This window comes from Coloeus monedula, assembly GCF_965178545.1.
Source record: "Coloeus monedula genome assembly, chromosome: 21".
Lineage (NCBI taxonomy): Eukaryota > Metazoa > Chordata > Aves > Passeriformes > Corvidae > Coloeus > Coloeus monedula.
The window spans coordinates 6,544,583-6,556,735 of NC_138801.1; the positions used below are offsets into that span (position 1 = coordinate 6,544,583).

Here is a 12,153-nt window from a genome sequence, read left to right on the forward strand (position 1 = left end):
CAGCTGGGACTTACAGAAAATTATACCAGTGGAATGTTTTTTTGCCTCTCTGAATATTTATTTCTCATGTAGCAAAGGGTGTTGCAATTTCATTTTCAAAACTAACATGACAGTTGACTGATTGTACAGGAAAATTTTTATTTTTCCTACGCTTGACTGTTACACACGAGCCACTAACTCCCCATTTTCTTCCATGCCTTTTTCAGGCTGACTCTGCTTCCTTACCCAAGAAGTCACGTCTGCCTGTGCTCTTAAGATCCCACAGACCATTAGGAAATGTGCCTTTGAGCTCCTGGGTGCACAGATCAGCTGCAGAACCACAGCATTGTTCCAGGGCACCTGATGAAGGTCTGAGAGCCTGTGAAGTACAAACCAAACCATTTCAGGCACAACCTGATGGAGAGTTACTGAATGAGTCTGGAGCTGAAAACCTTCCAGAGGAGCCTGCACAGGGCAACATATCAGGGAGAGGTAAATCAAGAGCAAATCTGGTTACTTGTGGTACTGCCTGGAAGAGTGGCAGCAGAAAGTAAACCCAGATCATCTTTATATAGCTGCAATGCTGCTTAATCTTTATGAGTTTTCTTGAGTAGACAAATACGTGTAGATCTTACAAAAACACCTTTTTGCTACTAAGATATAAATCAGTTTTTTGTGGAAAAAACCTGCTGTGTACATGTGGCATAAAGTCTGTAATAAATGGCAGATCACAGGGTGCTTGCATGTGCACACATATATCAATGTTTAGGTAAATGAACAATTTCCTTAATAAGATGCCAAGTTTAATGAAAAGTGTCTGTAATGGAGACGAGAGTATAAAAATCCTGGTTTTGTTTATGCCAGATAATTAAACTTTTCCAGTATTCCACTGATCAGTCAAGTCATCCGTATCTGTTCCCACTGTGGCTGGGTTAATTTGAACTCAGTTGTTGACAAAATATTGGGATCAGCTAAGTATGACAAATTGTAAAACAGAGAGCAATGGGTATTAGATAAAGATTTGGGGTGGTAAAAAAATAAAAATGCACTTAGCAGTTTCATTAAAAACTGATAGAGGTGTGAAAGATAGGTGAGGGAGAGTAAATATAAAAATAAGACCCAGTCAAGTGGCAGGTGAGCCACTGTCAGACCCAGAGGTTGCAGAGACTGTTGTTAATAATAACATTGTTGTGGTAAGACACAGATATGGTACAATTTATTGTAAATACTCAAGGTGATGGGACTGGGGCAATTAATTCCAGTAGGTGAAAAACCCATGGAGAATCCTGAGAAGGACAGTATTTCTGAATTTGATCCTGGAAGGAATCAGAAGCTGCATTCCTGTGATGTCTTTTCCACTCTGATTTTTTTCCCTTGGATACCAGGTGTGCTGCACACTTGATGATTCTGAGACTTGCTGCAGTGATTGCAGGAGGTTGGTTTATCATCAGTGCTCAGATTGGAGAAACTTTTAAGCCTTTCTCTAAGCTTAACAGAGAACATCTAAAAATGCACTAGAGATTGATATACTGTTACATTACAAAGGGGACCTACAAATGTTTATCTTCATTTGTTTGTAGGAGCCTTTGCAATTAATTATTAGTAGTTACCCATATAATTAGTTCAAGTATTTAAAGATACTCACATTATCAAGAAAGATTTTCCTGTTCCAAATTGTCAGAGAACCAGGTTTGTATTTGTAAGGTGAAGGTTTTTTTGCTTTTTCAATTTTATTTATTGGTTTGGTTGGTTGGGTTTAGTTTGGTTTTGTTTTTTAACTATCATCACTTACTTTTTTTCAGTCTCTTACTGATTTCTGTTTTACCTTTCCCCACTGTTCTCCAGTTGACTCATTGCTCAAACTGGATAATACTGAGACCCAGGTGGAGTTGCAAGGTGTTGATCCAGGTACAGGGACCAAGAATAAACATGTAAAGGACAAAAATCAGCAAAACTATCAAGGTAGAGCATTTATGTCGTACATAATTAAAAAAAAAAAAGGAAATTTAAAAACTTTAGTTTCTTCTCAGTTGTGCAAAATTGTAAATTGCTTCAGGTAATCATCTCCTTTGCTGTTATTTGTGGGTTTTTAAACTGATTTTCTTAGCTGCTATGGATTAATTGCTCCAAGAATCCAAGTTGGTCTTTCAGGGTTGTGCTTTCAGAAGGGCTGCAGGGATTTATGAGTCTGGCTTCCTGTAAAAATAATGAGTTGTATGCCTGACTCTGATCTCTGTTGCTAATGTCCTCACTTCTGAACTCCTCTCTGAATTAAACGTTTGTTACTGCTTCTGCATCTAGTTCTGAACTATTGGAATGAAGCAACTGAATGATAGAATTTTGCTTATCTGAATTATTTGAAGGCATTCAAGTAGGCTGAAACCTAATGGAATAGTTTAATGAAAATGTAAATAGGCTTGGTGCTGTGTCTTCCATGTTTCTGCATCATCCATTAGTCTTTTTTGGGAGGGCTTGAATAACCTGAATAACACTGGAGAGTGCAGAGGATATGGCCAATTATGTAATCCTTTGGTGTGCAGAGTCCTGCTCAATGTGCACACCCTTTGGGGGTGTGGACATGTGCACAAAGCTCATTAGTTCTCCTTTAATTAAAGGGCACTCTGTCGTTAAAAACTATAGCCAGTGCTTTGATCTGAAATATTTCTTCATTAATATCTGTTTTTATCTTCTCTGTTTGTTATCTGGAATGATGCATGGAATCAGGATTTCAGAGTTTGAGAGTTCACCCGGTGCTTGGGTTTTTTGCCATCTGTGTTACTGCAGCAGAAGTTAATGAATGAGGTGTTGCATTCCCTTATTGTGTCCTCTGGAATTCATACCTGGGCACTTTCTTGGAAGCATTTCCTTCCTTTGGAATGCCACACAAAATGAGTGGAGTGCAGCAAACATCCTCTGGCCTTGATCTCTGGTTTGAGTTGAAAGGGACCTTAAAACTCATCCCATTCCACCCCTGCCATGGGCAGGGACACCTTCCACTATCCCAGGTTGCTCCAAGCCCAACCTGGCCTCAAACATTCCAGGGAAGAGGCAGCCACAGCTTCTCTGGGCAGTGTTGATATCCCAGAATCACAGCTTCATTTTATTCCAGCTTTTAGGTAATATTTATTTTTATTCTCTTGTTCTTGGTCTTGGTATTTCATACAGAGCCATTCCATCTGAGTTTTTGTACTGATTTACAGCTTGAACCAGGGCATTCAAATTCTCCATGGAAACCAATCTGAAAGTATTACAACCTGTCTGAAAGATCAATGAATTGGCTCCCAAAAGGGAAGTTCTAATTCATAGTGATCTTCTGCAGAACTAATAGAAGGGGAAAATTTAATTTACTGGTAACTAGAAAATAGTCATTTTGCTAGCTACTTACATATACAGCCCTCAACATACACAGAACTATAAACATGGATTATATGTAGGAATATATGGCTTTTATTGGGCTGAATCTGAGGTGATTGCATTACTTAGAGATGGCAAAGTCACCTGAGGAATGTGATGTTCATATCAAATGTGTGCCAGTAAAACCTTTAACACCAAACACTTTAGTGGGGTTTGTTTAGAACACCTTTTAAAAAGAAGTTATTATAGCCTCCTTTTCAAATCTGACTATTTCGTTGATAATCTTTTTAAAATTCCACTGACTTTATGCTCCAATTGGTTTTGTATAGATTTTTAAAGTGGGGAGAAGAAGAATATTTAATTAGAAGCTTTAGGAGGAACCATGTGAAGTCAGAGTCTCTTTTGACTCGTGTTTGAGGTTATCTTTGTGGCTGGAAAGGTCTGGGCTTGGTCAGTGTCTGATTCAGGAGAGCATATGGCAAAAGGAATTTTCAGTCATTTGGGAAGAGGAAGTGGGTGTATTTTGAATGTTGTTTATTTGAAAGGTAATAAAGGGTTTGAAATACTTGATGTGCAAATTGAATTAATGGCAAATCACAGAAAGAGGTCAAAAGTCCCAAACTAATAATGTATAGCTTGTAATTACCTACATTTTGATTCTGCTATTATAGAATTAAATTAATTCATTCTAGTGCTGTTAAGAACAGAATGTCAGATAAAGAAATATTAATATTCACACACAGGCCTCCTGTTTTTCAGAAATGCAAAATCATCATAACATTAGCAATGGAAATATCCAGAGTTCATTAAAAGAGGTGGATGAAGAGTTTTATTCCATGGGACACAAGGACATTGTCTCAGCCCCTGCACATTCAGGCTCCAAGTGCCTGCTTGCTCGCCGAGGGAGTGGAGCAAGAACAGATGCACTTGATGGCTGTGAAGCCCCAGAGGATATAGAAGAACTCAAACAAAGAGTTAAGATTATGCAGTCTGAGCTTGAAAAGTACAAAAAGTTCCTGCTGCAGCTGCAGAGCTCTGACCAGCTCTTGTTCAGTGGTGTTTTCAATGGAGTTGTGAGTGAAACAGCCCTGCCTGTGGAAGGGTTTGTCACACAAGTCCAAGATACAGCTATGGAAGGAGTCCAGACATCCTCTGGTGTCCATCAGCTGGATTATGAGATCCACACCAAAAATAGGGATTCTGAGTCTTTGGAAGCACCTGATACATGGGCAGCACAGAACCTTAAGGAGCTACTGTTGGCCAATGAGGCAGAACTTGACAAAGATCAAGTTCTGAATATGCATCTTGATGAAGTGTATCCTCTTCAGAATAGTCTGAGAGCAACATCACCATCCAAGTGAGTAAAACTGCTGCTGTTTGAGGTTCCCTTTTGTACACAGCAATACCAGATAGCATAGGAAGGTGATATGAGGATAATTTTATTCGCAAGTGTTGTTACAGTAAAGGCTAAATTTTGCTAACATTAACATAAAGGAACTGAAACGTTTTGTTAAAAGACCCCCTTAGTATAAAACTGATAAATTCATGTGAAGGATGTGAGAGGAGTTAAATATAAAAAATAATGAATGAAATTTTATAGCATAAGCTTATAAGCTGGAAGATCATTTATGGGAGGCTGAAAAGTACCAGTCTTGGATTTTGTATGAGATTTGGGGGAGCATTTTGGCTACATATGTACAAATAGCAAACATACGATGGGGGATCAAAAGAGTGAGCCTTTTTTTAACATCCACTCGCCTTTTCTCCTTTTTAAATATTGATACTGTCCTGGGGGGCCTGTGGAATATCAGAAATTGTAACAAAGAAAGGCATTCAGCCTTGTGCCTTTCTTCCAAATGCTTGAGTAGAAATATTTGGAGACACTGAGCAGCTGCCAGCATGGACTATTGTATATCTCTGAGTCTTACTGTTGTAAAATACAGTGGTGTTACAGACTCCATATAAATTTACATGCCTTGAAAATATACCTCATCCATTTTACAAAGGAAGATCTAACTGTAAATTAAGGAATGAGGCCCTGTGGAGCACCGTGAGGTTTTTATGGCCACTGTCTTGGACAACATCATGAGTCACAAGTGACAGACACCAAAATGAGTTACGCATCTCTTCCTATACAAATGACAGTAAAAATGCTATAACAGCCCACACCACCATAGATTTTGTTTGATTCCCTGCATCTTTTAACATCCTCTCTCCTTTTCTTCCCACTAATGGATGATTCTGGAGAAAGAACTCTGCCTGTGGTACAGACAGTGGCAGTACAAAGGGGATGTCTGTATTTGCAAGTGTAAATTCAATAAATAAATTCAATTGATCTGAGTTGAAATTTATATCCTGGCTTGTGGAGTACTGGAATTTGGGCACCACAGTGGTTGTCATTCTCTTGCAGTACACATGCAGAGATGTGCAGAATTTTCAGACTGGGTGAAACCATCAGTTCAGAAAGTCCAGTATTGTTTTAGCAGGAAATACATAAAGTTTCAGAGAAGGGACAGCTGTCTGCTTCCATGGGGAGTTAAGAAAACCACAAAACACCAAACTAAAAATAATCCCCAACCGGTCGGGAAAAATACATGTATTCTTGAAAATTCTTTACATGTATTCACTCTTATTTAGTTTAATTTGGCACCTCTGCTGCCGTCCATGTTCTTTCCAAGCAGGCCATCAAGTCATCCCGTTAGTTTTGGCCCATTTTATAAATGATGCAGCTAAGTGAAGGAGAATAATCCCTATATACCAAACTACACAGTCAGAGATAATACATCTCTCGTTGTGGCTGTTAAAAGCATTTTAAAAGCAAATTGAACCACGTAAAGTTATAGTTTAGGAATATAAGTCTAATTCCCTTTTAATTTGTATTTAAATGTCATTTATGGCCAGACAATTGCTTTACAGCTAATTTCATTTTCTCAGATACGATTCATTAGTTCATTCACAAGTTCGGGAGCTGTCCTTCCAATGCCAACAAATCAAGGAGATCCGCTATGGTTGTGTCACCTACCATGAGCACCTCACCAGCCTGGTGAAGGCCTTTGAGGAGCTGCTCCAGGCCAGTGATGTTGATTACTATGTTGCTGAAGGCTTCCGTGAGCAACTGAACCAAAGTGTGCTGTTGTTTGAGAAACTGGAAATGAAATTCCTCTATGGTGAGCAGCAATATTTTGTGCTTGTTGTCAGATTGATTAATGCCTATGAAATGGGAAGGATTTTATGTACTTGGTGAAAGGGAAACCTTCCTTGCTGTTGGTTACTTTAAGATGGTTTATTGGGAGGAGTGTCAGGGAAGGTAAAATTGTTATGATTCAACAAGAATTGCAAAGAATCACAGAATTGGAAGGGACCTCTGGAGATCATCCAGTCCAAGCCCCTACCAAGGCAGGGTCACCTGGAGCAGGTGCCACAGGAACGTGTCCATGTGGGTTTGGAATGTCTCCCGAGAGGGAGATTCCACACCATCCCTAGGCACCTGTTCCACCCTCAACGTAAAGAAGTTTTTCCTCATGTTGAGGTGGAACTTCTTGTGTTTTAGTTTATGGCCATTACTCCTTGACTTTTGTAGCTGTATTCTTTGACACCTGCTATTTGGGGTCATCTCAACACAAGCATATTTTAATTGTCCAAAATACAGTAGTTATATGAAAGTTTTGTTACAAGTGGCTTCAGGGTTTCCTGTTGCAGGGAACGGCCCAGCTGACTGTTGAAGACACCTGGGGACTTGAGTTAGTGCTGGGGTAACAGTTGGACTCAATGATCTAAGATGTCTTTTCCAACTTAAATTACTCAATGATTTTCCTAATGGACCTGCATTGGGCTGCCTGCTAGTCTGGCTGGTGGAGAAATGTACACTGCCTTTCGTAAGAGAGGTAAAATACAACCATGTTTTGGAAAATGAGCATCACAATTGACATTTGTCACTTGAAGGAAGAGTATTACCTGCATATTGCTTTCTATAGTTTAAAGAAAGTTAGCAGGAAAGTGATAGAAAAGGGGTGCTGTTGCAAGTAACAGCAAGAAAGACCTTTTCCTGGCATCACAAGTGTTGCTCTTGCTGACCCAAACAACCAGCAATCCTTCACAGATGTCAGCTGCAGGGGTGACATCTCCAGCAAAATACTTGAGGTGCCTGAGATAGGAACCTGACCCTCACATCCTCCTGGAATTGGCTCTGGGAGCTACCTTAGTTCAGCCCCATTTGGAGCCCAGTCATAGCTTGATCTGTGTTCTGCCTTTCATTACAGATCGTGGCAGGATGTTGCAGTTTTGATTGCTCATATAAAGCAGCTGTATATGAGAAAAAGGTATTACAGCCTTGTGTCATAGCAGGGTAGTAAAAGATTGAGTGTGTTCAACAATTTCGGTGGCTACAGAGATTCCTTGAATTGCAAATGGGAAGACTGTAGTGAATAAACATTAAATGCCTTTAAACCAACAGATGGTATCCTGTATACTATGAAAAGTCACTGACAACTGAGACAATTCAATATATCTAACACAATGGTATTGCATTGAATCACACATTAAAGTAAAATGATGTTTGTAGGGTTGTAAAGAATATCCAGTCTACTAAGAATTGACTGTAAAGAAGCATGAACAGCTGTCTCTCTACATTTCCATCCTGACCTTCAGTTCATTCCCCTGAAATTTCAGCTGTGCAACTCTTCCCTGCCACTTTTGCTTAATTGCACAAAAATTTTAAAATCTGGGGAGCGAAGGTGACACCACAAAACTCTTGTTTTCTTATTCAAATTAGTGTCTGAGTCCAGATCTCTTGCACTGAACTGTGCCTGTGCTCACACACAATTCCACAGAGAATGTTGCAGACAAAATCCTGTGTGTGCTCCTTCATTAAGGATAACTGGTTAACCTGACTCCAAAACAAGCACAAAAAATCCGAGTGCAATGGAATTGTTTTTATATAAATGTTATTGGAGAAGTAACATCATGTGCCTGTAATCCTTTTGCCATATAGCGCAATTATTTCAAATTGGTATGCTAATTAAAACACCAAGGCTGTAAAATCTGGCACCTGTGGTCCCTGATAATTTTTTTTGTGAGTTCCAGAGCAAGCTATTGCTTTGTTGCTGGGCTATAAATAGTTTTGCCATGTACAGCATTTGACACTAATACAAAGTGTGTTAGTATCTGTTGATTTCTCTAATTTCTCATTAATTTAGCACTCTGTATTTAAATAGAGTAAGATGGAGGGGAAAAATTGTAATTCTCAGTACGTGTTTTTAATCAGCTGTTTCTGCTTTGCAGGAGAATCAATAGGTACAGAAGTCACTATACTTTATGAATTAGCTCAAAGGTAAGAGTACAACTGAATGTGTAGCAAAAATATGGTTGTTTCATAAGTTGATAAGGATACTCCATGTTTTGTATCATGTTTCACTGTTTGGCAGGGCTTTGCTTATTAATACCCATTTTGTTAATAAAATACTGTATTAGTTTGAAAACAAACCAGTGGGAGGTACCAAGTCAGAATAACAATTTAAGAGGGAAATTAAAAAAAAAAACAAAGCAGAAACCACTGATTTAAACTGACAGTCAGGATACAGCCTGACACCCTGTAGGTCAGGGTGGTGGTAGCAGTCTGATAAAAGGGTGGCTGCAGTCCTCCTGAAGTGCTGGATGTGGTTCTGTTGAAGCAGTGATCCTGCAGAAAGGGGCTGCTCTTCCTCAGAAGGTCCAGTGGTGGCTGTGTAGCTCCTGTCCTCTGGAAATCCAGTGGAAAGGGTGTCTGTGGTGTTGGGAATCTCAGATTATATCCAGGATGGGATGCTTGGTTCCTCCCTCTGGGTGGAGCATCTCACAATGGGATGATGAGTGATGAGGCCGAGCATTGATGGGCTCATTAACAGAAGATGGTCCGGAGGGAGTTATCTGTGAGTCATGGGCAGAGCATTGATGGGCCATTAACAGAGAGATAGTCTGGGGGGAGGAGGCAAGGGAACACTGCCCCACCTGATTTCAACAGCTCATGAGGATGGGAATAGAATACACTGCAACCCAGGACAAATACCCATTGAAAACAGACTGAGGCTTTTTTCCCCCGCTTCTCACCAAGCAGGTGAGATACTGAAGGAGAAACATTGTGCTACCAGGATTGTTCCTTTCATGAACAAACAAAACATGTCCATAACTCACTGTGGTGCATGCTCAGACATTATCCTGGTGCAGCTGCCAGGGTGTACAGTCCCACCCCGTGTGTCCCCATGGCCTTTTGGGCTGGCTCAGGGTCACTGAAGTGCAGCACTGCTGAAGTTTATTCTCAGAGCACCCTGAAGGTGAAGATAGCAGGTGCTGTTGTGCTGCGTATGTTGGTTTTATGCCAGTTTGGGATTCTTCTGTGCTACAGAAATCCTCAGTACCTTGAATCCTGTCTTGAGGTCCCCTGAACACAAAGGTGACTGCCTGGTGCTAGAAAATACAAAGTAGGCTGGAGGGCCACTGATTACTCCTGCTGTCTTCAGCGAGCTCTGAATTTCAGTCTTGATGCAACCTCTGATGTGTAGTAGTTTCTCATGCCCTGTCACATAAATTTACCTGTAAATTGGTGTAAATTTGCCACCCTCTGTTCACACTTTCCAAAGTCATAAAATAACTTTTAAACCATTTTGTTTGGCACAAAAGGGATAATGAGAAGAATGCCACCATGTACCAGCATCTTCAGGGTGAATCACCTGTGCCGTCTGTTGTTCATAGCTCGTCTGACTTTGATTTGTCAGAGAAGTCTCCTCTTGGCTCACCTGAGCACAGGCATGACCTGGAAGGCCAGCACAGCACACTGCCACTTCTGCCAAACAAGTTTCCTCCAGGTAATATTTTTCCCACTGAAGAATTTGGATATTGGGATAAGCTGTAAATAACACACAAGGGAGCTAATTAAGAAATAATGAAGAATGTTTGTCTGCCTCAGCTTTCCAGTTCCTCACATAATCATTGCAATTTCAGTGATAAGGCACACAGAGATGGCAACCATCTGAACTACCCTGTTTGAGGCAATATAAAGTGTGTTAGTTTGTGTCCTTGTTGTTTTAGGCTACCAGCTTTTGCAGTGCTCCAGACACTCTTTAAATAGACAACTTATAAGGTGAAAGTAGACAATTGTCAAGAGATTATTATGTGGAAAAGGAAAGATTTTCCAATTTTATAGAAGCCAGTGTTGTGTTTCCTTGAGAATTGTTAAGTGCTGCATAATTAATAAGTGGTGTCGTGTTTGACCTGGATAGTTCCACTAAAAACAAGTGATGCTTGCAGTACTTTATCGGGAGCAATGAAAATTTAATAGCTGAGCTGGCACATCCTGTTCAGGGAGAAATACTGCAGAGTAAACCAGGAGTGTGTGACATGGATAAACTGACACATCACACAGTGACAGGTAGAACAGATCGGCTCCTGAGGAAGGATGAAACTTGCAGCCAATGAAAGAAAAACTGTAGAATGGCAAAGCAAGAAGGAAAAGGTATAATATTGAAACTTGGTACAACAGGTTTATTTATTGTGGAGTGTGTTGTGTAAGTCAAAGTCAAATTTCTCTGGAGTTACTGTGGGAGCTTCCTATTGTTGTAAGGAAAAATGCTTGCTGGTGGTTTGTCGAGCCGGAATGTGGAGCTGCATTGCAGAACCTTGGATTCTTTCCTCAGTACAGGGAATGTTTAAGTAGATAAAATTGTTATCTATTCCACTTTTGTAGGAAGAAGAAATTTGAAGAGACTTAAAACTCAGGACCATTGTTTAAGTTAGAATGTAGAGTAGGAGTTGTCACTGAATGCATGGTTTGAGTACTGTACAGGAGGAGAGTGTTGTGGAGTCAGATATTTAATAGCTGCCATTTTTAACAGCTCTGTGTCATCTTCTAGGATTAACACTCATTAGATTTGACAAGAGGACATAGTGTAAAAGAACACAATCATCTGCTCTAAATAAGAAGTGGTCTCTTGCTTTATTTAGAGTTATTAATGGAGCATCTGCAAGAAATTAGAATCCTGAGACAGCGTTTAGAATACTCAATAAAAACTAATGAGAGACTAAGGAAGCAGCTTGAGAGACAAGTTACAGACAAGGAACTAGATCAAGGTAAGAATTCATTTAATGAGAAACTGGATCCATCTTTCCTGCTGAGAGCCCGAGGGATCAAATGCCACTGGAAAGGTTTTGTTTGCTTTTTTGAATAACCTCACCTCTTCCAGTTGGGAAATGACGTGCCTTTCTCTGAGTCCTGCTCCATCTTGAACTCTGTCAGCAGACACAGCTTTCCCACACTGCTGTGGAGTGGCATAAATGCAGAGTCCATTGCTGGAATTGTACCCAGTGCTGAGCACAAATCTTTCATGGGATACATGTGCAGCACAGAGCCTCAAATCTGCACTTGCACAGATTGCTCAGAGAACAGGACTGTCAGGTAGTTTTATGACATTTGATGATCCCGTGGTTGAATTTCTTACAGAGAATTGAAAGACCCTTCTAGTTCTATTACCAGTAAACAGTCTGCTTTTTTTCCATTTTTTTTTTCTAGTGCCTTTGGGCTATCATTATTATTGGAATGTTCCTGTATTTTAGGATGTCACCCTCTTTGAATTGTCTGCCATGTCCAACCAGGGTCAGTTGCTGGAGAGGAAGCCCATTTTATCAATATGATTGCAGTGGGGCCCAGTATGAATGAAAAAGGAGGTGCTTTGCTCTAAATTATGCTGCTGTTGATCCAAAGTAGGAATTGTGTGGAATTAGCTTTCCTGCACCTGCTCTGTGTATCCTTAGGGTGGTCAGTACAGCACTGCTAACAGGACTGCTGGAGAT

General features: G+C 40.2%; 1 protein-coding gene across 2 annotated transcripts in view; it reads left to right on the forward strand.

Moving 5' to 3' along the window:
- The window catches only part of CDK5RAP2 (CDK5 regulatory subunit associated protein 2), a 72,639-nt gene that overhangs the window by 42,438 nt on the left and 18,048 nt on the right, over positions 1 to 12,153 (forward strand). For both annotated transcript variants that reach the window (XM_082295095.1, XM_082295096.1), the window contains 7 exons: positions 207 to 471; positions 1,825 to 1,941; positions 4,093 to 4,690; positions 6,268 to 6,500; positions 8,614 to 8,662; positions 9,988 to 10,172; positions 11,308 to 11,433. In XM_082295095.1, coding sequence (XP_082151221.1) covers positions 207 to 471; positions 1,825 to 1,941; positions 4,093 to 4,690; positions 6,268 to 6,500; positions 8,614 to 8,662; positions 9,988 to 10,172; positions 11,308 to 11,433 — 1,573 coding nt within the window. The remainder of the gene's footprint in view (positions 1 to 206; positions 472 to 1,824; positions 1,942 to 4,092; positions 4,691 to 6,267; positions 6,501 to 8,613; positions 8,663 to 9,987; positions 10,173 to 11,307; positions 11,434 to 12,153) is intronic.